We start from the raw sequence: 25,405 nt of genomic DNA on the forward strand, positions 1-25,405 counted from the left end.
AGCGTGTGGCATTTCTTGGAGAGTCGGGATTTAGTGTTTGTTAGCAGCTCAGAGACCCCAGGTTAATCCTCTTAAGGCATAAGAAGTTATGGAATTCCACTATTGGAGGCTTGCCTGTGTAAGGTTACATTTATTTTCGCTGCTAGGGCTTAACTGATGTGATTTGGCTTTAATAATAAAATAGTTGTGTGTGATTTGGGCTTTCACTGATTTTATTTCTTCTCTCTTCCCTCCTCCCTGTGACTGCCCTGGGGAATCGCCTCGCCAGGGATGCGCGTAAGTTCTCTCTGAATTTTTCCCAGAAACCCAAGGAGGCTTCTCCAAACAAAACCTCCTGAGCTGTGCTGTGTCCCCACAGGGTGGTTGAGTTCAAGATGGAGGAGAGCATGAAGAAGGCTGCTGAAGTTCTGAACAAGCACAGTCTTGGTGGGAGACCCCTGAAAGTGAAAGAAGTAAGGAGGGGATCTGTTCTGGCAGGGGTGGAGGGAAGGGGGAGTTCTTGGTAAGGGTTTAGGGCTGACTCAGAGGATAATGGACAGAAAGCAGGACTTAAACAGGATAAAAAACCCCAGTCAGCCTTTTTCTAATAGTTTTAACCACTGCTGAACTGTGATTATCAAGACTAAATTTGATGTGGGGACAAAGCAGGAGTTTGGCTTTAACTGCAGTTCCTTTGTTAATGATCTGACACAGAAACCCTCATGTTTGTTCTTTACAAACTTCCCTTTGGATCTGCATCAGAATGAATGGATTCCACCACCAATTCCATAGAATCAGCTTTTTCCTGGAATACCTCAAAGATGTGTTCACATTTTAGTGGCTTTGCTGCTGACAGCCAGGCCTGGGAGTTCATTCCAACCCCTCTCCAGTGGCACTGGGGATTTATCAGGGTTTGGAACAGATGTAACAGAGGTCTGCTCTTGGTATTGATGATGGATAAACACCTTGGGAACCAGGGAAATGCCTGAGGAGGAATAACTCCAATAATAAAGGGTTAATAAACCATTAATAAAGGTGTTGAATTTGCAGGCAGCCCTGACAAGGGAAGAGATGCCAGTCTTGACTCCATGTTTCAGAAGGCTGATTTATTATTTTATATTATATTAAAAGAAAATGATATATTAAAAGAATAAAAGAAAGGATTTCATCAGAAGGCTAGCAAGGAATGGAATGATAATAAAATCTTGTGACTGCTCACAGCCTTGACATAGGTGGCTGTCATTGGTCATCAAGTAAAAACAATTTCACGTGCTGGGTAAACAATTCTCCAAATCACATTCCAAAGCAGCAAAACATGGAGAAGCTGCAACTTCCCAGCTTCTCAGGAGAAAAGATCCTAATGAAAGGATTTTTCATAAAATATATCTGTATCATTTAAATGATAAAAAGGTGCTGGGTGTAAATAAAATATAAATTGCCAATGAAAAGGAGGCAGTTGGCTGGGAATGGTTAGGGAGCAGATATCCTGGGATAAAGGGAAACTGTCTGTGCCTGTTGGAGCCCTGGCACTGACCTTGGTGGATGGGGGATCTGATCTGATCTGGTCTGAGTGTGTGTTTGTGTCCCCAGGACCCCGACGGGGAGCACGCCAGGAGGGCCATGCAGAAGGTGATGGCAGCAGGAGGGATGGGCATCGGGCCCGGCCCTGGTGGCCCTGGCATGATCAACATCCCCCCCAGCATCCTGAACAACCCCAACATCCCCAACGAGATCATCCACGCCCTGCAGGCCGGCCGCCTCGGCAGCACCGTCTTCGTGGCCAACGTGAGTGCTGCAAATCCTGCACGGGAGCCCCTCAGCTGGGGCAAACTGAGGCAGGAAAAGCCTTGGCAATGCCAGGAAAAGCTCCTCTGTGTCCTGTTGGTTCTCTGTGTGCGCGGGGGCGTCCACGGCCCTGGGATCCGGCTGTCTGGTGAGGGGCGAAGGCCGGTGCCCCTGTGCATCAGAAAGCAGCCTCTCTTGGCATCTTGGCCTCGGGCTGAGCTGGGGGATAGCTCGGAGCAGCGCGGTGAGAGACGAATTAGGAGGCGACCACTCGCTGGGGGTAAACTGTCGGTTTATTACAGAAGAACCAACAAGGAGGGGAAACACCCAGCAAATGGCCCCGAACAAGGGGCAGGAGAGGGTTTTAAGGGAAAAGGGGGGAAGAAGGCAGGGAAACCCGGCTATCCAATAGAAATACATATTTGGAGGTACGAAACATAACTGATATACCAAAGTAACCAACTGTTATAAATCATAGGAGGGGCTCCGGGGCTACAGCCAACCATAACTCCCAGAGAAAAGAAAATTCTCGAAACCTGGGAGGAGAAAAGGAGTGATTGACTGAGCCCAAGGAGGAAACAACTTTCACTTTATAAGAGAAACCAAGGGAGGAGCAGTTTCATTTCCATAGCAGCCTAACTGGCAGGGTAGCAGCAGAAAGTAATACAGAAAATGGGGGGAGCAAACTAACGAACTTAAGAACACACCACAGCATCTGTGCAAAGGAGGTTTTCAGTTAAGGTGTACCACAGTCTCTGTTAATTGGAATTTTTGAACAAACCTGTGAACTTTAATTGAGTTTTATCTCGGCTCTCTGACAGCTTCAGTGCCAATACCAGGCAAGGACAGGAGCCCACTAGAGCTGTTTTCTCTGTTGCATTTCCAACGCTGCCCTGTTTTCCAGCTGGACTACAAGGTGGGCTGGAAGAAGCTGAAGGAGGTGTTCAGCATGGCCGGGGTGGTGGTGCGGGCCGACATCCTGGAGGACAAGGACGGCAAGAGCCGCGGCATCGGCACCGTCACCTTCGAGCAGGCCATCGAGGCCGTGCAGGCCATCTGTATCCTTGGCAGCAGCCTGGGCGTGGGGCAGGGAACCCAGGGAACACACCAGGGGAGAGGGGGAGCTGGATTCCAAAGCAGGATGTTAGCCATGGCAGGGAAGGTCAGGTTGTAATGGATGGAAAATGGAATTTTGTCTCTCTTTTGCTTTTCCCTCTTTCGCTTTTCCTTCTTGAAGGAATTGTTGCAGTTTGCTCAGGATCTTTCCCAAAGGAAATTTTCTTTCCTACCTGGATAAATGTACTTCTATCCCAGATGAGTTTCTGTCTCTAGGTTGTAATTAGCATTGAAATGCAATTGTCTGGAAAGGAGCAAGGTCCCTGTGCCAAGGCACACGGAGCTGGTGTTCTCCTGTTCCCTTTCACTGGCCAAGCAATGATTTGCCACCTAGAAACCAAACAGCAATAAAATTCCAGATATGACTCTCTCAGCTCCTGTTTATGGTATGGATAAGAAGAAAATATTCCCTCTGTCCTTTCCCAAAGTTTTTGTGTGAGTGTTAATTCCCTTCTGCACTGCACCCACTAAACCTCATGTGAGCCAGACTTGGGCAGAGGATTTGCTGGCATGGCACACTTCAGAATTGGTATTGCTGTGGAGCTTTTCCCTGTTTTTAATGGATAAAGTGACTGAGAAAACACTTAAACACTTGGGCTGACTTAGGGTTACATTTTATATCTCTTTGTGAACTTAATCTTACCCAGAAATGTGTTTTTATATTTTTTTTTTAAATTTCAAAAAGCCTTTTTTTGGTATATTTGTATTTCAAGGCTTTTTAGTTTTGGAGAAGGCATAAACATTTGGGATAATCTGTGACTGATAACTGAGGAGATGAGATTTTCTGAGGGGTTTTTGTGCTCCCTGTCAGAGCCCTCAGTGCTTGAACAATGATCCTTAACAACCCCAGCCATGTTCAATGGGCAGCTGCTCTTTGACAGACCCATGCACGTCAAAATGGTGAGGACACCCCCATTCCCACTGACTGGCAATGCCCTCCTGATCTGGGGGGAATTTGTGGTTCCCAGGGTGGATCAAAATCCAGAGGAGGAAATGTGTGATTTGCCTGTTGCCTGCTGAATCGATGTAATCAGGGAAGGTTAATTCAGATTATTTTGCTAAAAGACAAATCAAAACTACAGTCAAGACTGCTTTAACGGAAATTCCTGTATTTTAATTCAAAGTTTAAAGAACCAGGAAATAATTTCCTGCTTTCCTTGCCAGCTTTAATGTGTTGAATTCCTTTTAGGATGAACGAGCCTTCCCCAAGGGAGATTTCTTCCCTCCAGAGCGACCCCAACAACTCCCTCGTAAGTGTCCCCTGCATGATTCAACATCTTCTGCTTTTTATTTGGCTGTTCAGCACCTGGGAGCCAGTCCCAGCCCCAGTAAAACTCTGGTTCAGACTGGAAAACTGGGATCCAAATTCCTGAATCATTTCAGAAAGGGGAATAGTGAAGAAGAGCTGCTCAGTGATTTTTTTGGATACTTCTTTCAGCTCATGGCCAGAAGCTTGTCTTAAAACATTCACCTTCTCAAGGCTTCCAGAGCTCTCCATTGCAATTCCAGGATCCCAGAGCCTTCCATTAATAGTGGAATTTAATGGAAATATAGTGAGTCAGCAATTCCTGCTGTGGGATGGTGCTCTGGGAATGGAATATTCTCCCTTAAATTGGAAGGGCTGAATTCAGGACTTGAGAGCCTCCCAGGCCTTCACATTTCCAAAGGAGATCTTATCAATGTATTAAATATGGAAAGAAGAGGGGAACCAGGCTCTTCTTGGAGGTGCAGGATGCAGAAAGCACCGACCAAAACCCAGGAGATGAAAATTCAGAATAATTGGCTGCCCCAAGCTGCTCCTTCCAACTTGGAATTTGAATGAACTAAAAGATCAAGTCCAAAGCAGCAGTGGAAATCCACAGGCTCCACGTGGATGTAAGGAGACATTCCTGGGAGGGTGACTGGGTTGCTCAGAGCTCCTGAGGAGTCTCCATCCCTGGCAGTTCCCAAAGCTGTGGATGTGATCTGGGCTGAGCTGAGGCCCCTCCCAAGCTCGGCCATGCTGGGATGAGATACTGCAATGCTGAAGAGAAGAGTTGGGACTGGAAGAGCTGGAGGCTGAGCTGCCTCAAACACAGCTAAATTGGGGCTGTTGCTGGAATTTGAATTGCCCTGAGCAGCCTGGGCTGTGCAAGGGCAGGGGCTGGGAGTGGATGAGCTTTAAGGTCCCTTCCAACCCAAACCAGTCTGGCATTCTGGGATTCTCTGAATTCACACAGATGCTGTTTTCTTCCTGGGAACCAGGCCTGTTGTGTGCTGCTAAATTGCCCATTATTAATGATCATTAATGAGTCCCTGCCTAGTTCAGCTCTCAGTGCCTGTCAAGGCCCTCCTCAGCAGCAGAGTCACTGTAAGGATGTTCCTCTCTTCAGGACAAAACCATTGGGTTCCAGTTCCATGACCTTGGTGTAAAAGTCCCCAAATCCCTCTGGAAGCCTGGATTTTGGCCTTTGCTGGGGCGGGGAAGGGGGACCTTGTGCTGTTTTAAAACAAGATTCAACACTCCTGTGTTCAGTGCCGAGCTGGAAACGAGGGAATCCTGCAGGCACAGCATGCCATGAGCTGGTGTTTGTGCCAAGCAGAGAGCTTTCTTCCTGCTTCAGGAAAAACAATAAAAAAAAGGGCTTTTCCTTCTTTTCTTTGGGCTGGGGAATCCTTGAGGCAGCTTGGGCTCCGTGCCTGTTGTGTTTGCTCAGAGAGAGGCTGGCTGTGTGCTCCAATTGCATCGGTGGCTGTCAGTGATCCTTGGGTGCCTCAGTTCTCCCCTGGCAGGGCTGGAGGTGAGAACTGTGCCCAGCTTTAGGGGATCTTCTCCCAAATTGCCCACTCCACCCTCCTCACACGAGGGCTTTGCCCAAATGAAGCAGTGTTCTAGCCAGTTATTTTTCAGGAGTCAGCTCCAAAGCAAGTTTTCTCAGCAGTAAGATGGAAATTTAAATATAAAGGCAAATAATTGGAGATAGTTTTTAGCCTATTTCAAGACACATCTACTCTTGATTTATTCCACACTTCCCTGCTTTCAGTACACACCCCACAGGGGGGACACAGCAAGCTTTTTTTGGAGAATGAAAGTCAATTACTTAAGAAATAAAACTTGCTGTTTTGTCAAACTATGGAAAGAAGGCTTTTTTGATATCTGAATATTTTCTTCAGATGGTCTTGGTGGTATTGGCATGGGATTAGGACCTGGAGGTCAACCTATTGATGCAAATCATATAAACAAAGGCATGGGAATGGGCAACATGGGACCTCGAGGTAAGAAGATTACTCCTATGCTTTTGTTTCATGAGAGCTTTAAGCTGTGTAGAAGGTAGATAGCTTTGTTTGCCTCCCCAAAAAGTTGGTAGCTTCTTAGGAATGTTAAAGCCAAATGAGTTTTTTTTTTGTTCAGCTTGATAATGGAAACTTGAATTTAACCAACTGCTCCATTTTTATTTTTTTTTTTTTCACTGTGGTCAAGACACAGCTCTCATTTTCTGACTCTTGAGCATGAGCAGCAGACACTGCAAAGATCCATGAAACTCCAAACCATCTCTCACTTTTAACACCTCTAGTGGGCTTGCAAATCTTTGGTGAGGATCTCTTGAAATAGCACAAGTTTCAAAGAGCCACCTAAAAAGTAGCACACACTCAGCTTTCCATGTCGAAATGCCAGTGGGTTTTTCCCCTTTGCTGCTTGATTTTCTGAGCAGGAATGTTGAAATCTCCTCAGACTTATCCCATGTAAGCTCTTCAGCCCAAGCCATGGATGTGTTGTGTGGTTTGAGTTCTGCAGCCTTTGGCTGGAATTTCTTGGCTGACACCTGCTATATAAAGCTTTCTCTTTTATTTTGAGGAATGGGAATGGAAGGCATGGGCTTTGGAATGAATAAAATGGGAGGTAAGCTGTGCTTCTTGCTCTGTTCATAGCTTTGTGCAAGTCCTGCAGGCTGAGCTCTGTGTGTGGGGCAGGAATTGGTGTGCTGGGGAATCATCACCAGTTCAGCAAGAATTGGGTCCTTTTTGGGTATTCAAACAGCTGCAGGTGTGTGGGGAGGGTGGGTCCATCCCATAAAACATGGCCTGTGCTTCCTTAGCTCGGGAGATCTGGAAGTGCCATCCTGGAGGTTGGAACTGGATCCTCAATATCCCAACCCACTCTGTGATTCCATGGTTTTTATAACGCTGTGCCCAAATCCTGACCCCTTTTTGGGAGCTGGTGCAGGGGAGCAGTGTGGGACTGTTGTGTGGCAGCAGCTGCTGGCTGTGCAGTGTGGAATGCCCTGCTGAAGAATTCCCAAATGTGTTTTTTCAGGAATGGAAGGTCCCTTTGGTGGCATGGAGAACATCGGCCGCTTCCCCGGCGGGATGAACATGGGCAGGATGAGCGGTAGGCCCTGGCTCTGTGTGTCCTGCTGCCTTCCCTGGCAGGGATCCCTCTTGCCAAAAGCCTCTTCTCAGTTTTATGGGGTTTTTCCAGTTGTATCCCCAAGTTCCTCGTGGTTTCTGAGCTGCACAAACCCAGTGATTTATTGATGGGACCTTGCACGGTTTATTCAGAAATATTATGGCTCTGTCCCATGTGTTTGGGGTAAATCCTGCTTTTCCTTGGGGCTTTATGCTCCTGAAGCCATGACAGAATGATCAGGAGAAAATCACAAAAACCTTCCTGTGCTTTACCACAGGATGATTCCTGTGGTAAAATGTTCTGTGAATCTTCGGGATGATTCCTGTGCTAAAATGTTCTGTGAATCTTCAGGATGATTCCTCTGGTAAAATGTTCTGTGAATCTTCGGGATGATTCCTGGGGTAAAATGTTCTGTGAATCTTCAGGATGATTCCTCTGGTAAAATGTTCTGTGAATCTTCGGGATGATTCCTGGGGTAAAATGTTCTGTGAATCTTCAGGATGATTCCTGTGGTAAAATGTTCTGTCAATCTTCGGGATGATTCCTGTGGTAAAATGTTCTGTGAATCTTCAGGATGATTCCTGTGGTAAAATGTTCTGTGAATCTTCGGGATGATTCCTGTGGTAAAATGTTGTGTGAATCTTCAGAATGATTCCTGTGGTAAAATGTTCTGTGAATCTTCAGGATGATTCCTGTGGTAAAATGTTCTGTGAATCTTTGGGATGATTCCTGTGGTAAAATGTTCTGTGAATCTTCGGGGTGATTCCTGTGGTAAAATGTTCTGTGAATCTTCAGGATGATTCCTGTGGTAAAATGTTCTGTCAATCTTCGGGATGATTCCTGTGGTAAAATGTTCTGTGAATCTTCAGGATGATTCCTGTGGTAAAATGTTCTGTGAATCTTCAAAATGATTCCTGGGGTAAAATGTTCTGTGAATCTTCGGGATGATTCCTGGGGTAAAATGTTCTGTGAATCTTCAGGATGATTCCTGTGGTAAAATGTTCTGTGAATCTTCGGGATGATTCCTGTGGTAGAATATTCTGTGAATCTTCGGGATGATTCCTGGGGTAAAATGTTCTCTCAGGGGCCATAAAACCCCCTGCAAACTTCTCCACTTCCTCTTTGCAGAGATGGATCGAGCCATGGGAGGGGGATTTGAGAGGGAGTTTGGAAGAAATGAGATGGGAATGTCCCGGAGTTTTGGAGAGCCCCTGGAGAGGGGAATAGGTGAGTGCAGTGTGTGAAATCCATTTCCTGCCTGCTTTTCATCCCTGAACTGCTCACAGAAATTATGGGGGTGTTACAGATAAAAAAAGCAGATTTTAGATTTGCTGTAGGAATTTGCTGTCTGGCTTTTAAATGCTGTTGGGAAGTTGTTCATTTTTGTCAGTAAAAACAAAATCCTGCTTCTCCTGCTGCATTTAACTTCCAAGCACATTCCCTGGAAATATTGGGCAATCTCAGTAATGAAAGTGCAGAATTTCTGGAGCAAAGCTGAACCCGAACATCTCTGAGCAGGCAGAGCTCCATCAACTTCCAGATTTAATTTGGTTTAACGACCAAATCATAACATTTCAGAATCAAGGGAACCATTCCTTATGTCCTATCCTTCCATCCCTTGTCCCCAGTCCCTCTCCAGCTCTCTTGGAGCACCTCCAGGCTCTGAGCTCTCCCTGGAGCCTTCCCTGCTCCAGGTGAGCACCCTCAGCTCTCCCTGAGCTCCAGAGGGGCTCCAGCCCTTGGAGCAGCTCTGGGGTCTCCTCTGGACTCTCTCCCAGCAGCTCCACGTCCTTATTTTGGATTTCCCAGGGCTGGACTCTCTCCCAGGAGCTCCACATCCTTATTTTGGGGTCCCAGGGCTGGGCTCTCTCCAGCAGCTCCACATCCTTGTTTTGGGCTCCCAGGGCTGGGGCAGCTCCAGAGTCTCCTCTGGACTCTCTCCCAGCAGCTCCATGTCCTTATTTTGGATTTCCCAGGGCTGGGCTCTCTCCCAGCAGCTCCATGTCCTTATTTTGGGTTTCCCAGGGCTGGACTCTCTCCCAGCAGCTCCATGTCCTTATTTTGGGTTTCCCAGGGCTGGACTCTCTCCCAGCATCTCCATGTCCTTGTTTTGGGGTCCCAGGGCTGGGGCAGCTCTGCAGGGGGGTCTGAGCTGAGCGCTCTGGGTTTCCCTCACCCTGCAGGCGCAGAGCCCTGGCCTGGGGGAGCTCTGAGCGCTGGGCATTGATCCCAGCAGAGCGAGCAGCCCTCAGCTCTCTGCACGCCCACCCTGCTGACGCTGTCCGTGCTGTGTTGCAGGTGGTGGCAACGCCAGCATCCCTGGCATCGAGAGGATGGCGCCTGGCATCGAGCGCATGGGCTCGGGCATCGAGCGGCTCCCGGCGGGGATGGGGCACGGCATGGAGCGGGTGGGCTCGGACATAGACAGGATGGGGCTGGTGCTGGACCGCATGGGCTCCAACGTGGAGCGCATGGGCTCGGGCATGGAGCGCATGGCGCCGCTGGGCATCGACCACTTGGCGCCCAACCTGGAGCGCATGGGGCCGGGCATGGAGCGCATGGGGCCGGGCATGGAGCGCATGGGCTCCGGCATCGGCTTCGGCATCGAGCGCATGGGCGCCGCCATCGAGCGCGTGGGCGGCGCCATGGACAGGATGGGCTCGGGCGTGGAGCGCATGGGGGCGGGCATGGATAGGATGGGCATCGGCCTGGAGCGCATGGTGCCCGCCGGCATGGGCGCGGGCATGGGGCAGGTGATAGAGAGGATGCCCGCGGGGCTGGAGCGCATCGGGGGCCCGCCCATGGACAGGATCGGGATAGAGAGGATGGGAGCCGCCCCCATGGACAGGATGGGCCTGGAGCGCATCGGGGCCGCCAACATGGAGAGGATGGGGCCGCCCATGGGGCAGGGCATGGGGGCGGGCATGGAGCGCATGGGGCTGCCCATGGGCGGCAACTTCGAGCGGCCCATGGACATGGAGCGGGGCAACTTCGCAGGGAATTTTGCAGGGTCCCTGGGAGGAGCCGGCGGCCCTGCGCCCGGCGTGGCCCGGAAAGCCTGTCAGATATTTGTGAGAAATGTGAGTGCCCCTTTTGCCTTCTCCCACTGCTGCCCTTTCCCACCCATTGTCACTGGTGTGTTGATCTCATCCATGCTCGTTTGCCAGTCCCAATGTCTGATACTGGATGCTGCCACTCTTTGGGGACAGCTGGAGCCATTTCCTTACCAGGAGAGCTCCTGGCTGACCATGATCTATGGTTTTATGGCAGTGGCTGTCCTGGGATAGATTCTGGTTTTGGGGAGCTGGGGGTGCCTGCAGGTGATTCAGCAGAGCCTCAGTAATGGTTTATTCCTCTCTTCCCACAGCTGCCTTTTGATTTTACATGGAAAATGCTGAAAGATAAATTCAATGAATGTGGTGAGTTATTTTCCTCACTCTGAGGAATTAATATGAATAACCTCCCAGAGTGGCAAAGCCAGGGTGGGGAGCAGTCCTTGGGGTGGGGAATTGGGGACTGGTTGGAGAGTGGCAAAGCCAGGATGGGGAGGTGGAGAATGGGGATTGGATGGAGAGCAGTCCTTGGGGTAGGGAATGGGGTTTGGATGGAGGATGCCAAAGCCAGGGTGGGGAGCAGTCCTTGGGATGGAGAACACCAAAACCAAGATGGGAAGCAGTTCTTGGGGTGGGGAATGGGGACTGGTTGGAGAGTGGCAAAGCAAGGATGGGGAGCAGTCCTTGGGGTAGGGAGTTGGCATTGGATGGAGAGTGGATGGAGGATGGCAAAGCCAGGGTGGGGAGCAATCCTTGGGGTAGGGAATGGGGATTGGATGGAGGATGCCAAAGCCAGGATTGGGAGCAGTCCTTAGAGTAGGGAATTGGGATTGGATGGAGAGTGGATGGAAAAGCCAGGGTGGGGAGCAGTCCTTGGGGTGGAAAAGAGGGACTGGATGGAGAGAGCCAAAGCCAGGATGGGGAGGGGGAGAATGGGGATTGGATGGAGAACACCAAAGCCAGGATGAGCAGCAGTTCTTGGAGTAGGGAATTGGGATTGGATGGAGAGTGGATGGAGGATGGCAAAGCCAGGGTGGGGAATAGTCCTTGGGATAGAGAACATCAAAACCAAGATGGGGAGCAGTTCTTGGGGTGGGGAATGGGGAGTGGATGGAGAGTGCCAAAGCCAGGATGGGGAGCAGTCCTTGGGTGGAGAACAGGGACTGGGTGGGGAGTGCCTGACCGTGCTGTGCCCGCAGGCCACGTGCTCTATGCCGACATCAAGATGGAGAACGGCAAGTCCAAGGGCTGCGGCGTGGTGCGCTTCGAGTCGCCCGAGGTGGCGGAGCGCGCGTGCCGCATGATGAACGGGCTGCAGCTGCGCGGCCGCGAGATCGACGTGCGGATCGACCGCAACGCCTAGGCACCCTGCAGGGCTGTGCTGCACCGCTGCAGGGCTGCAATGCTGCAGGGCTGTGCTGCACCGCTGCAGGGCTGCACCGCTGCAGGGCTGCACCGCTGCAGGGCTGCACCGCTGCAGGGCTGCAATGCTGCAGGGCTGTGCTGCACCTCTGCGGGGCCGCACTGCTGCAGGGCCCGCGCCTCCGCCCTGCACCGCTGCACCACCGCACCACTGCAGGGCTGCACCACACCTCTACAGCGCTGCCCTGCACCACTGCAGGGCTGCACCACACCTCTACAGCGCTGCCCTGCACTACTGCAGGGCTGCACCACACCTCTACAGTGCTGCCCTGCACTACTGCAGGGCTGCAACTCTGCTCTGCACCACTGCAGGGCTGCAGCTCTGCCCCGCGCCTCCTCCTCCTCTCTGACTGGATGTAAAGCTGTTCAGCCCGACCCGGTTGCTTTCTGGAGTAATTTTAAGTCCTTTTTTTAACCGAGGGAGCCCCGTTTTACTGGTTTTTGCATTGGAACTGCCATGTGCACAATCTTTTTTTGTAGTTGTGGAATTTCCTTGACCTGACAGATGTAAACAGTCTGACTTTGATAATAAATGCCAGTTCAGTATTTCAGTCGCAGCATCCTTTACTCTGCTTAAAGTCCCTGCCAGCTCAGCTAGGTAAACTCCAGTTTGTCAGAAATATTCAGTGTTCCCCTTGATTTCTGACAGAATCTCTTTAAGATTTATCCAAGGGTGCAGAATCTTCCCTCTTCTCTATCCCACCTAATCCATGGGCAGTCCCAGCTCAAGTTTTTTCTCTAGTGGCAATGTTGGTTTAAAAATAATCTCCCCTGCGTGGCGTTGAAGTCAGTGGAAAGATTTGAACTGAAAATGGGGTTAAAAAAACCTCATTATTCTCTCCTGTGGCAGAGACAGGTAAGGAGCAAACACCTGCTGCAGGTGCGAGGGGGGGAGAATTCTGCTTTTTCTGCAGGAAACGCTTTTAACACAAATGGATCGGGTGTGGGGCATGGAGGGGCACTGGGGTGTGGGGGTCCCGGTGGGGCCGGGGAGGGTCGGGGACAGCCTCGAATGGGGCCGGGGAGGACCGGGAGCGGAGCCGGGGAAGCGTCCGGAGCAGTCCCGGTGGGGCCGAGGAGGATCCAGGACAGCCCCGGTGGAGCCGGGGAGGATCGGGGTCAGCCCCGGTGGGGCTGTGGAGGATACGGGACAGCCCCAGTGGGTCCGGAGCAGCCCCGGTAGAGCCGGGGAGGACCGGGAGCAGCCCCGGGGGAGGGTCCGGAGCAGTCCCGGTGGAGCCGGGGGGGATCCAGGATAGCCCCGGTGGAGCCGGGGGAGGATCGGGGTCGGCCCCGGTGCGGCTGTGGAGGATCCAGGAGAGCCCCGGTGGAGCCGGGGAGGATCGGGGTCAGCCCCGGTGGGGCTGTGGAGGATACGGGACAGCCCCAGTGGGTCCGGAGCAGCCCCGGGGTTCCCGGCCCGCTCCCGCCGTTCGCGGCCACGTGGCGCGGGCGGCGCGCGGCAGTGACGTCACGGCGCGGCGGCGGCGCGCGGAGGTCACGGGGCGCGCGGGGCGATGGCGGCGGCCGGAGGGTGCCGGGTGAGCGCGGGGGCACCGGCCGGGAGCGGGCGGGACGGGACCCCCGGGGCCTGCCCGGCCCGGCGGGCACAGCGAGCGGCGCGGCGGGGCCGGCCCGGAGCCGCCGGTCCCTCCCCGCCCGCCGGGCCCCGGTGCTGGCGGCTCCCGGTGCGGACACCCGGGCCAGGGGGGCTCCGGTTCCACGCTCGGTGCTCCTGCCAGGCCCGGCGGGACGGAGCCTCCAGCGGGGCCGTGACCCCGGGATTGGAGGGGTCGAGGCTCCTCCAGCCCAAACATTCCGGGATCCCGCGGTTCCCGAGCCCGGAGCTGCTCCCGGGGCCTCTCCCGGGGTTCTCCCGGTGCTCCCGTGCCCGGAGCTGTTACCGGGGCTCTCCCGGGGCTCCATGGGGGCGGTTTTACCGTGAGCTGCCCCCGGAGCTCCCTGGCCGGGATGAGCCCGGTGTGCCCGGAGCCTCGGGGTCTCTGCTCCGTTCGTGCCTCTGCTCGGGATCTCTGTCCCGGTCCCCGGTGCCGCTCGGGATCTCTGTCCCGGTCCGCGGCTCCCGCCCCCGGTGCTGCTCGGGATCTCTGTCCCGGTCCCCGGTGCTGCTCGGGAGCCAGCTCCGATTTTTGTGGGATTTCCGTGACTGTACCCTGCGCTCAGCCCTGACCCCTTCCAGAGCTGGATCTGCGGGTTTGACCTCGGCAAAGGCAGCACAACCATCCTGGGCTTGTCCTGGGACCCTCCACAGCTGGGAAAAGTTCCTTTTGGAGGAATTTTCCCATCAAAACCCCTCAGCGCTTCTCACATTTCACCTCCAGGTGGATTTGTGCGTCCCAAATCCGCCCGCTGGGAGCTCTGGGTGCTGCCCTGAGCTCGCTCCGTGTGTTTTCCTTGCAGCAATGTCTCCTCCGCGGGCCCTGGCTGCTCTCCCGGCGCTATCCCGGCCCTGCCTTCCCCAGGACTGCCCTGCCCCGCATCTGCAGCCCTGCCCTGGGCACCCCACAGGTTGGTGCCTCCTGAATTTATCCCATTTCCACCCCAGGGGGAGTTCCCAGCACAGCCCTCAGCTGGATGTGGCTCTGGGAAGTGCCAGGCTGGGAATTTCCGTTTTTTAAATGGAACTAAGGGGATTTTAGGGGACTGTTCTAGGCTGGGAATGGAACTCAAGGAATTTTTGGGGTGAGTTCCAGGCTGGGAATCTCCACTTTATAAATGGAACTCAAGGAATTTTTGAGTTCCAAGCTGGGAATCTCCACTTTTTAAATGGAACTCAAGGAATTTTTGGGGACAGTTCCAAGCTGAAAATCTCCACTTTTTAAATGGAGCTCAAGGAATTTTGGGGGCCAGTTCCAGGCTGGGAATCTTCACTTTTTAAGTGGAACTTAAGGAATTTTTGAGTTCCAGGCTGGGAATCTCCACTTTTTAAATGGAACTAAAGGAATTTTTGAGTTCCAAGCTAGAAATTTCCACTTTTTAAGTGGAACTAAGGGAATTTTAGGGGCCAGTTCCAGGCTGGGAATCTTCACTTTTTAAAATGAACTAAGGGAATTTTTGGGGACAGTTACAAGCTGGGAATCTCCACTTTCTAAAATGAACTAAGGGAATTTTGGGGACAGTTCCAGGCTGGCAATTTCCATTTTTGAAATGGAACCCAAGGAATTTTTGGGGTGAATTCCAAGCTGGGAATCTCTACCTTTTAAATGGAACTAAGGGAATTTTTTGGGGTGAGTTCCAAGCTGGGAATCTTCACTTTTTAAAATGAACTAAGGGAATTTTTGGGTCCAGTTCCAAGCTAGAAATTTCCACTTTTTAAGTGGAACTTAAGGAATTTTTGGGGCCAGTTCCAAGCTGAGAATCTCCACCTTTTAAATGGAACTCGAGGAATTTTGGGGGCCAGTTCCAGGCTGGGAATTTTCACTTTTTAAGTGGAACTTAAAGAATTTTTGGGGTGAGTTCCAGGCTGGATATTTCCGCTTTATAAATGGAACTAAGGGAATTTTAGGGGACAGTTCCAGGCTGGGAAATTCCAGTTTTTAAATTGAACTAAGGGGATTTTGGGGCCAGTTTGAGGCTGGGAATCTCCACTTTTAAATTGAACTAAGGGAATTTTAGGGGCCAGTTCCAAGCTAGAAATTTCCACTTTTTAAATGGAACTAAGGGAATTTTTGGGGTGAGTTCCAAGCTGGGAATCTCCACTTTTTAAATGAAACTGGGTGGGATTTAAAGTCATTTCACCCCAATCCATGCTGAAATTCCATGAAATCCCTTGGCCTTGTGGCTCTTTGAAGGATCAGCTGCTGCTTTTCCAAGCAGCTCCATTTTTACCCCATGTTCTAAAAGTGATCCTCAAGCCCAAAACTTGTGATTTTTTGGGTCCTGTCTGCTCTGATTCCATGGGATTCTCCAACATGGAATGGTTTTCTCCAGTCCAGATGCTACTCCTCGGGAGGAAGGAAGGGATTCATCTCAGGTTTTGTGGAGAACATCAAACAGGAGTTAGCCAAAAACAAAGAGATGAAGGAAAGCATCAAAAAATTCCGAGATGAAGCCAAAAAGCTGGAGGAGTCGGATGCCCTGAGGGAAGCCAGGAGGAAATATGTGAGTGTTTGGGGTTTCCCTGGTTTATTGAGCTTTTACTGCTCTGAGTGAGCATTAAATCCACAGCTGAGCTGTTCTGCCTGGCTGGGAGCACTCAGTATGCCTCAGAATGTTTATTTGTTGGAATGTTTTGGGGTTTTTATTTTTTTATTCTAGTGGAAAGTCCTTTCCAGCAGACGCTTGGCTGCATTTCTGAGCAGATCAAATAATGAGGCATCAAATTGAGCATCAAATGTTTCTTTTGCATTGTTCAGAGAGCTCTGAGCATCATCATTTGCAAAGCTGCTGCTGACTCAGGCCGTGAACTCCTGAAATGTTCCTTTTTCTGCCCTCAATCCCAGCCCTAATGGATTGTGCTCCATCCAAGCTGGGCTTGAGTGGTTTCTGTCTCTTGATTAATGTTCTCTTCCCCCAGAAAACCATTGAATCTGAAACAGTGAAGACCTCAGAAGTGATTAAAAAGAAGCTTGAAGAAATAACAGGGACGGTTAAAGAGGTAAAAATGAATTTTCCTCAGGGCAGCTCTGCTGGAGTTGGGTTTTGGAGGGGCTGGAATTGCCATTGCTGGGGGCAGGTGCTGCAGCTCCTGGAGCTTTTAAAACCAGAGGCATTCACAAAATACTGGATTGGGTGGGATCTGAGGAGAGCCAGGCAGGGATTCCGCTGGGATTGGGGGGGATGGAGAAGAGGAGACCCCACCTGCAGCCTTGGGAGCACCAAATGAGGATGGAGAGAATCCAGAGGAGCCCCCAGGGCTGGAGCCAGGCTGGGAGTGCTCACCTGGAGGGGAGAGGGCTCCAGGGAGAGCTCAGAGTCCAGAGGAGCTCCAGAAGGGCTGGGGCTGAGCCTGGAGCTGCAATGACCTTTCCCTTTTCCTTTTTCCTTTTTCCCTTCTCCCTTCTCCCTTCTCCCTTCTCCCTTCTCCCTTTTCCTTTTTCCTTTTCCCTTTTCCCTTCTCCCTTTTCCCTTCTCCCTTTTCCCTTCTCCCTTCTCCCTTTTCCTTTTTCCCTTCTCCCTTCTCCCTTTTCCCTTCTCCCTTTTCCCTTCTCCCTTCTCCCTTCTCCCTTCTCCCTTTTCCTTTTTCCCTTCTCCCTTCTCCCTTCTCCCTTCTCCCTTCTCCCTTCTCCCTTTTCCCTTTTCCCTTTTCCCTTCTCCCTTCTCCCTTCTCCCTTCTCCCTTCTCCCTTTTCCCTTCTCCCTTCTCCCTTTTTCCCTTTCTCCCTTCTCCCTTCTCCCTTTTCCCTTCTCCCTTCTCCCTTTTTCCCTTTCTCCCTTCTCCCTTCTCCCTTCTCCCTTTTCCCTTTTCCCTTCTCCCTTTTCCCTTTTCCTTTCTCCCTTCTCCCTTCTCCCTTTTGCCTTTTCCCTTCTCCTTTTTCCTTTCTCCCTTCTCCCTTCTCCCTTTTCCCTTCTCCCTTTTCCCTTCTCCCTTTTTTTTCCTCCCTTTTTTTTCCCCTTCTCCCTTTTCCCTTTTCCCTTTTCCCTTCTCCCTTTTCCCTTCTCCCTTTTCCCTTCTCCCTTCTCCCTTCTCCCTTCTCCCTTCTCCCTTCTCCCTTCTCCCTTCTCCCTTCTCCCTTTTCCCTTTTCCCTTCTCCCTTCTCCCTTCTCCCTTCTCCCTTCTCCCTTTTCCCTTTTCCCTTCTCCTTTGCAGAGTTTGGACGAGGTCAGCAGGAGCGACCTGGGCAGGAAGATCAAGGAAGGGGTGGAGGAAGCTGCCAAAACAGCCAAACAATCTGCAGAGTCTGTGAGCAGGGGAGGGGAGAAGCTGGGCAGGACTGCAGCCTTCAAAGCCATCTCCCAGGTACTGCTGCTGCTGCTCCCTGGGCTCCCTGGGCACCCAGAACCTCGGGAGAGCCTTTCTGGGGAGGTTTGGGGTGAAATCTGAAATCCTGCAAGGGTGAAATCCTGCAGGGGTGGAATCTGAAATTCTACAGGTGGGAAATCTGAAATCCTGCAGGGGTGAAATCCTGCAGGGGTGGAATCTGAAATCCTGCAGGGATGAAATCTGAAATCCTGCAGGGGTGGAATCCTGCAGGGGTGGAATCTGAAATCCTGCAGAGGTGGAGTCTGAAATTGTGCAGGGGTGAAATCTGAAATCTGAAATCCTGCAGGGGTGAAATCTGCAAGGGTGAAATCTGAAATCCTGCAAGGGTAAAATCCTGCAGGTCTGAAATCTGAAATCTGAAATCTGAAATCCTGCAGGTCTAAAATCTTGCATGGGTGAAATCTGAAATCCTGCAGATCTGAAATCTGAAATTGTGCAGGTGTAGAATCTGAAATTGTGCAGGTCTGAAATCTGAAATCCTGCAGGGGTTAAATCTGAAATCCTGCAAGGGTGAAATCTGAAATTGTGCAGGTGTAGAATCTGAAATCCTGCAGGAGTGAAATCTGAAATCCTGCAGATCTGAAATTCTGCAGGGGTTAAATCTGAAATCCTGCAGGTCTGAAATCTGAAATCTGAAATCCTGCAGGTCTAAAATCTGAAATTGTGCAGGTGTAGAATCTGAAGTCCTGCAGGTCTGAAATCTGAAGTCCTGCAGGGGTGGAATCTGAAATCCTGCAGGGTTGAAACCTGCAAGGGTGAAATCTGAAATCCTGCAGGGATGAAATCTGAAATTGTGCACGGGTGAAATCTGAAATCCTGCAGGTCTGAAATCTGAAGTCCTGCAGGGGTTAAATCTGAAATCCTGCAGGTGGGAAATCTGAAATCCTGCAGGTCTAAAATTCTGCAGGGGTTAAATCTGAAATCCTGCAGATCTGAAATTCTGCAGGAGTTAAATCTGAAGTCCTGCAGGGGTTAAATCTGAAATCCTGCAGAGTTGAAATCTGAAATCCTGCAAGGGTGGAATCTGAAATCCTGCAGGGGTGAAATCCTGCAGGGATGGAATCTGAAATTGTGCAGGTGTAGAATCTGAAATCCTGCAGGTCTGAATTCTGAAATCCTGCAAGAGTTAAATCTGAAATCCTGCAGGGATGAAATCTGAAATCTTGCAGGTCTGAAATTTAAAATCCTGCAGGGGTGAAATCTGAAATTGTGCAGGTGTAGAATCTGAAATCCTGTAGGGGTGAAATCTGAAATCCTGCAGGTCTGAAATCTGAAATTGTGCAGGGTTGAAACCTGCAAGGGTGAAATCTGAAATCCTGCAGAGGTGGAGTCTGAAATCCTGCAAGAGTGAAATTGTGCAGGTGTAGAATCTGAAATCCTGCAGGGATGGAATCTGAAATCCTGCAGGGGTGAAATCTGAAATCCTGCAGATCTGAAATCTGAAATCCTGCAGGGGTGGAGTCTGAAATCCTGCAGGGTTGAAATCTGAAATCTGAAATCCTGCAGGTCTGAAATCTGAAATACTGCAGGGGTGAAATCTGAAATTGTGCAGGTGTAGAATCTGAAATCCTGCAGGAGTGAAATCTGAAATCCTGCAGATCTGAAATTCTGCAGGTGGGAAATCTGAAATCCTGCAGGTCTGAAATCTGAAATCCTGCAGGGTTGAAACCTGCAAGGGTGAAATCTGAAATCCTGCAGGGGTGAAATCTGAAATCCTGCAAGGGTAAAATCCTGCAGGTCTGAAATCTGAAATCTGAAATCCTGCAGGTCTAAAATCTTGCATGGGTGAAATCTGAAATCCTGCATGGGTGAAATCTGAAATCCTGCTGGGTTGAAATCTGAAATCCTGCAGGTCTGAAATCTGAAGTCCTGCAGGTTTGAAATCTGAAATCCTGCAGGGGTGAAATCTGAAATCCTGCAGGGGTTAAATCTGAAATACTGCAGGTCTGAAATCTGAAATCCTGCAGGGGTTAAATCTGAAATTGTGCAGGTGTAGAATCTGAAATCCTGCAGGGTTGAAATCTGAAATCTGAAATCCTGCAGGTCTGAAATCTGAAATCCTGCAGATCTGAAATTCTGCAGGTCTGAAATCTGAAATTGTGCAGGGGTGAAATCTGAAATCCTGCAGGTCTGAAATCTGAAATCCTGCAGGGCTGAAATTTAAAATCCTGCAGGGGTGAAATCTGAAATCCTGCCGATCTCAAATCCTGCAGGGGTGCAATCACACCTCCCCTGGCAGGGCTGAGCTCCCTGCATGCAGGGTTGGAAAATGCCCCTCTCCAGAGGAATTTCAGCTTTCTCAAACCCCTCTTTTTGCAGGAAACACAGAAAATACCCAATGTTTTATTGCCAAGCTGTGGCTGCCCCACCCCTGACCCACCCAGGTCCCAAAGCATCGCAGGATGGGGATTTTGAGCTTTTGGCACTAAACCCACCCTGACGGGGCTGTTTTCCTTGCAGGGAGTGGAAACTGTAAAGAAGGAAATAGATGAGAGTGTTCTGGGGCAGACTGGTCCCTACAGGCGCCCGGAGCGGCTGCGGAAGCGCACGGAATATTCCGGAGAGAGGATCAAAGAGCAGCGAGTGTTTGAAGCCAATGAGTACGTGAGGGTCCTCAGGGGGGATCTTTCTGTGTGTAATTTAATGGAAAAGGTAAAAAAAAAACCAGGGATTAAAATCCAGGAGCTGTGGGGAGCAGCTGGGTCTCCAGCACGTTCCCAGCAGGAGTGGGTGATCCTGGATCTTCCTGTGGTAAAATTTGAAATTTCAAGTTCTAAAGGTGAAATTTGATGTTCTGAGGTGAAATCCTGTCGGGTTTTCGGCTGTTAACCGAAAGGTTGGTGGTTCGAGCCCACCCAGGGACGCCAATTGTCGGGTTTTCGGCTGTTTGGAGGGCCTGGAAAGGCCCGGAGTGGCCTTGGGGCAGCCCGCGTATCGAAGGACGAGAAGAGGCTTCAGTTCTTCTTTCGGTCTCGGTGTTTATTAATTGTTTATCTAAAAGATTTTCTTTCAGCCCGACAGAGATCTGCTCAGCAGCCAGCCATGAGCACACTGTGCTGCCCTCCGGACAGTCACCTATCTTTATACCCATTGTTACGTGTACAATATTTATCATTTTTCCCCAATACCATTTATTCTTATTACCCGGTGTGTTGTGGTGTGTTGCAATATCCTGTTTTACCTTCTCCCTTCCCCCTCGCCCCTCGCTGAGTGTGCCCTGTCAGTCAGGCTAACATTACCAGCAAGGCGTCGTGTGATAGGTGTCCCTAGTCCTTTGAGACCCTGCCCCTTCACCTGGTTGGTGGCTCACCTGTCCCCTCCCCTTCCCCTGTCCTGAGCTTAAAATGTGAATGAGACCATGCGGCCTCATTCTGTTAGCAGCAGTAGCCCAGTGCAGACATCTCTGTACCCATGGAATAAACATCTGGCAACCTTCTAGCAGAATCCATTCCCTTTCTCTCTACCATCGCCAGAAGCTCTCTCTCGTGAGGAGAACGGAGTCCTGTCTTGTGCCCACCTGCACTCTCCAGCAGCCAAGGTATCTCTGGGGTAAAACACCGCAGTGCTGCCTTTGGCCCAGCAGCGAGGGTCAGAACTGGCCTGGGCACCATCTAACTGGTTATATTGGGATTCATATTCCAATACCGGTGCACTTTCAGTAATAACCAATCCCAAAGTGCCACCATCACCAAAGAAGATGGAGGAGAAGAAGAAGAAGAAGAAGGACAGGACACGCCCCAATTCCTCCATCTTACTTCTCTAAACCCCCCTGTACATAAATCCTAAACCCTGTGTCTCACTCTCTAATTAACCAATCCCTTCACCATTCACCCCGGTGAAACCCTCCTATCCTCATACAGGTGTCGTCTCCTGTGTAGGATCAAAGTGCAGCCACCAGACACTTCTGGAACATTCCAGGACTCCTGAGCCCCCCAAGGGTGCTCTCGGTGGCTCGGCATGTCAGGACTCAGATCCTGAGATCCCACAAAATCCTGAGCTGGGCATTGTTCTGTGTTCACTTTTAACTTGCAGCTGGGTGATGCTGGCAGGACTAAAGCTGAGCTCTGTTTTTCTGGGGTGCTTTTCTTCTCTGGGCTGAGTTTTATTTGTCTGCTGCTTTATTTATCTGGAGTTTTGTTTATCTAATGTTTTATTTATCTGGGTTTTTATTTGCCTGGTGTGTTTCATTTATCTGATGGATCATTTATGGGGCTGCAATTTATTGTATAATTGATGGGGCCATCGTTTATCTTGTAATTGAGCTCATCATTTCTGTGCTGTCTCAGCCTCAGTGATGCCAACTGCTGCAGGGATATTCCTCAGGGTGTTGTCTGTGTTTGTTGCAAGTTCATTTTTCCCAAATAATCCACATTTTATCCCTGTTTTCTGCCCTCTCTAGGGAAGCCATGGGCATGGTGCTGCATAAAGACTCCAAGTGGTACCAGCAGTGGAAAGATTTCAAGGACAACAATGTGGTTTTTAACAGTGAGTTGTGCACATTCCCTGCTCCCATCTGGGGCCTCCAGCCCCAGCAAATCCCAAATTCCCACTTTTCTCTGTCTGCATGGAGCCTGAAACAAGGAAAAATCCTGAAAAATCGAGGGAGTTTCACACAACTTCCAAATTGGTGAAAGGCTTTAAAAAAAAATTTAAAATCCTGTGATCTTTTTGTCATATAAAGCTGACTTTTGATATCATCTGTGGCTTTTTCTGCAAATGCCCTGAAAATAATCCCAGAATTTAGGTTGGAAAAGCCCTCCAGGACCTTTTGAGTCCAACCTGGAGCCAGGCTCACCTTGTCACCCCCAGTGCCACCTCCAGGGATGGAAACAGCCCTGCTCAAAGTGAGCCTGATCCTGAATTTGCTCATTCCATTGGATAAATACCATTCCCAGAGGGGTTAAATCTGAGTGTTAGCAGAGGAGGAGTTGCTGAGAGATCAGAACATTGCAGGAAAACAGGGAGGAAAACAGGGAGGAAAATGGGGAGGAAAATGGGGAATAAAATGGGGAGGAAAATGGGGAGGAGAACAGGGAGGAAAATGGGGGAGAAAACAGGGAGGAAAATGGGGAGGAAACAGAAAAATGGGGAATAAAATGGAGAGAAAACTGGAGAGCAAGCCTGGTGCTGGACAGAGGGGTGGAGGAGAGGTTGGGAGGGCTCTGAGCTCTCTGTTCCCTGCAGGGTTCTTTGAGATGAAGATGAAATACGACGAGAGCGACAACGCCTTCATCCGAGCGTCGCGCGCCGTCACCGACCGCGTCACCGACCTGATAGGTACCGGGACAGGGACAGGGACGGGGACAGGGACAGGGACAGGGACAGGGACAGGGCCAGGGACGGGGACGGGGACAGGGGCAGGGACAGGGGCAGGGACAGGGATGGGAACAGGGACAGGGACAGGGACAGGGACAGGGACAGGGGCAGGGACAGGGGCAGGGACAGGGATGGGAACAGGGACAGGGACGGGGACAGGGACGGGGACAGGGACGGGGACAGGGACAGGGACAGGGACAGGGACGGGGACAGGGACAGGGATGGGGACAGGGACGGGGACAGGGACAGGGACAGGGACAGGGACAGGGACGGGGCCAGGGCCAGGGACAGGGCCGGGGACAGGGACAGGGACAGGGCCAGGGCCAGGGACAGGGCCGGGGACAGGGACAGGGCCAGGGACAGGGACGGGGACGGGGACAGGGACAGGGATGGGGACAGGGACGGGGACAGGGACGGGGACAGGGACAGGGACACCTGAGCTGCTCCTGCCGCTGGGGCTGCCAGCCCTGGCCACGTCCCAGAGCCCTGCAGCACCTCCAGGGTCCCTGTGTGGGTGAGGGATGGGAGGAAAATCCTTGGGATCAACCTCAGGTTCGGCTTCAAGGCTGGAGTCGTTCCATGGGTGGCTTTTCCTTCCTGGCTGTCCCTGTGTCCAGGTGGCTTTTCCCTCTCTGTCTGTCTGTCCCAGAGCTCTGTCCCTGTTCTCTGGTGCCTTTTCCCTCTCTGTCTGTCTGTCCCAGGGCCGTGTCCCTGTGTCCTGATGGCTTTCCTCCCTGTCTGTCCCTGTTCTCTGGTGGCTTTTCCCCCCTCTGTCTGTCTGTCCCCCCTCTATCTGTCTGTCTCAGAGCTCTGTCCCTGTGTCCTGGTGGCTCTGTCTGTCTGTCTCAGAGCTGTGTCCCTGTGTCCTGGTGGCTTTCCCCGCTCTGTCTGTCTGTCCCAGAGCCCTGTCCCTGTGTCCTGCTGGCTCTGTCTGTCTGTCTCAGAGCTGTGTCCCTGTTCTCTGGTGGCTTTCCCCGCTCAGTCTGTCTGTCCCCCCTCTGTCTGTCTGTCCCAGAGCTCTGTCCCTGTGTCCAGCTGTTTTTCCCCCCTCTGTCTGTCTGTCCCCCCTCTGTCTGTCTGTCCCAGAGCTGTGTCCCTGTGTCCTGGTGGCTCTGTCTGTCTGTCCCAGGGCTCTGTCCCTGTGTCCTGGTGGCTTTTCCCCCTCTGTCTGTCTGTCCCAGAGCTGTGTCCCTGTGTCCTGGTGGCTCTGTCTGTCTGTCCCAGAGCTCTGTCCCTGTGTCCTGGTGGCTTTTCCTCCCTGTCTGTCTGTCCCAGGGCCGTGTCCCTGTGTCCTGCTGGCTCTGTCTGTCTGTCCCAGGGCCGTGTCCCTGTGTCCAGCTGTTTTTCCCTCTGTCTGTCTGTCTGTCCCAGAGCTCTCTCCCTGTGTCCTGGTGGCTTTTCCTCCCTGTCTGTCTGTCCCAGAGCTCTGTCCCTGTATCCAGCTGTTTTTCCCCCCTCTGTCTGTCTGTCCCAGAGCTCTGTCCCTGTGTCCCCATGCTGGCTGGTGGCAGTGCCAGCACCCCCGGGCTGTTTTGCTGTTTCTGCAGGGGGTTTGTTCTCCAAGACCGAGATGTCGGAGGTGCTGACGGAGATCCTGCGGGTGGATCCCTCCTTTGACAAGGATCGCTTCCTGAAGCAGTGTGAGCGGGACATCATCCCCAACGTCCTCGAGGTGCTCCCCCTCATTTCCCCCTCCTTTCCCCATGGAAAATGGGATTTTTGTCTTTACTTTTGCACTGCTAAAATCAAAAGTTGGGTCGGGATTTGCTTCTCCAGCTTTGCACAGGAAAGGTCTTTGCACAGACCTTGGGCAGGGAATCGGATCCCACATTTAGGTTGAAACCATGGGATAAGAAATGTATAAATAATACATAAATATTATAAATATATAGATAATTTATACTATAAATATATAAAATATATTAAAAGGTAGGTTGAAACCATGGGATAATAAATGTGTAAATAAATACATAAATATTATAAGTATATAGATAATTCATATTAGAAATATATATATAAAAATATATATATAAATATATATATATAAATATATATATATATATAAAGGTAGGTTGAAACATGGGATAATAAATGTATAAACAAATACACAAACATTATAAATATAATTTATTAAGGTATATATTATAAATTATAAAATATATAAAAAGGTAGTTTGAAACCATGGGATAATAAATGTATAAATAAATACATAAATATATAGATAATTCATATTATATCATATTATAAATATATAATTATAAATATATAATTCATATTATATCATATTATAAATATATAAATATATATATAAAGGTAGTTTGAAACCATGGGATAATAAATGTATAAATAAATACATAAATATTATAAATATATAGATAATTCAAATTATAAATATATAAATATA

General features: G+C 50.5%; 2 protein-coding genes across 5 annotated transcripts in view; both read left to right on the forward strand.

The window, feature by feature from the left end:
- The first annotated feature begins 132 nt into the window (after positions 1-132).
- LOC102063517 (heterogeneous nuclear ribonucleoprotein M) lies at positions 133-12,288 on the forward strand. Of its 4 annotated transcripts, XR_012577227.1 has the most exons (14): positions 133-276; positions 359-452; positions 1,570-1,764; positions 2,669-2,822; positions 3,731-3,780; positions 4,070-4,130; positions 6,034-6,135; positions 6,716-6,760; positions 7,175-7,249; positions 8,396-8,494; positions 9,566-10,347; positions 10,635-10,686; positions 11,520-11,737; positions 11,786-12,288. XR_012577227.1 is itself a non-coding variant. In XM_074528665.1 (13 exons), the coding sequence occupies exons 2-13, from the start codon at positions 375-377 to the stop codon at positions 11,681-11,683; spliced, it is 1,857 nt and encodes a 618-aa protein (XP_074384766.1). In that variant the 5' UTR covers positions 133-276; positions 359-374; the 3' UTR covers positions 11,684-12,288. The 4 variants fall into 4 exon arrangements, 3 of the variants coding, with proteins under 3 accessions (XP_074384766.1, XP_074384767.1, XP_074384768.1); XM_074528665.1 differs by having other exon boundaries at positions 11,520-12,288; XM_074528666.1 differs by having other exon boundaries at positions 6,037-6,135; positions 11,520-12,288.
- An 845-nt stretch (positions 12,289-13,133) lies between these two features.
- The window catches only part of TIMM44 (translocase of inner mitochondrial membrane 44), a 28,206-nt gene continuing 15,934 nt past the window's right edge, over positions 13,134-25,405 (forward strand). The window contains exons 1-9 of the mRNA XM_074528641.1: positions 13,134-13,283; positions 14,164-14,271; positions 15,694-15,864; positions 16,280-16,360; positions 17,512-17,661; positions 20,146-20,285; positions 22,085-22,170; positions 22,870-22,962; positions 24,549-24,673. Coding sequence (XP_074384742.1) covers positions 13,260-13,283; positions 14,164-14,271; positions 15,694-15,864; positions 16,280-16,360; positions 17,512-17,661; positions 20,146-20,285; positions 22,085-22,170; positions 22,870-22,962; positions 24,549-24,673 — 978 coding nt within the window. The 5' untranslated portion in view covers positions 13,134-13,259. The remainder of the gene's footprint in view (positions 13,284-14,163; positions 14,272-15,693; positions 15,865-16,279; positions 16,361-17,511; positions 17,662-20,145; positions 20,286-22,084; positions 22,171-22,869; positions 22,963-24,548; positions 24,674-25,405) is intronic.

This window comes from Zonotrichia albicollis, chromosome 29 (assembly GCF_047830755.1).
Source record: "Zonotrichia albicollis isolate bZonAlb1 chromosome 29, bZonAlb1.hap1, whole genome shotgun sequence".
NCBI lineage: Eukaryota > Metazoa > Chordata > Aves > Passeriformes > Passerellidae > Zonotrichia > Zonotrichia albicollis.

What these genes read in the sequence shown, in the direction of transcription:
- LOC102063517 (XM_074528665.1), top strand. Translation starts at nt 375, where the DNA reads ATGGAGGAGAGCATGAAGAAGGCTGCTGAAGTTCTGAACAAGCACAGT. An exon ending in GACCCATGCACGTCAAAATG is followed by an intron (nt 3,781 to 4,069) that starts GTGAGGACACCC and finishes AATTCCTTTTAG; the next exon opens with GATGAACGAGCCTTCCCCAA. An exon ending in TGGAATGAATAAAATGGGAG is followed by an intron (nt 6,761 to 7,174) that starts GTAAGCTGTGCT and finishes GTGTTTTTTCAG; the next exon opens with GAATGGAAGGTCCCTTTGGT.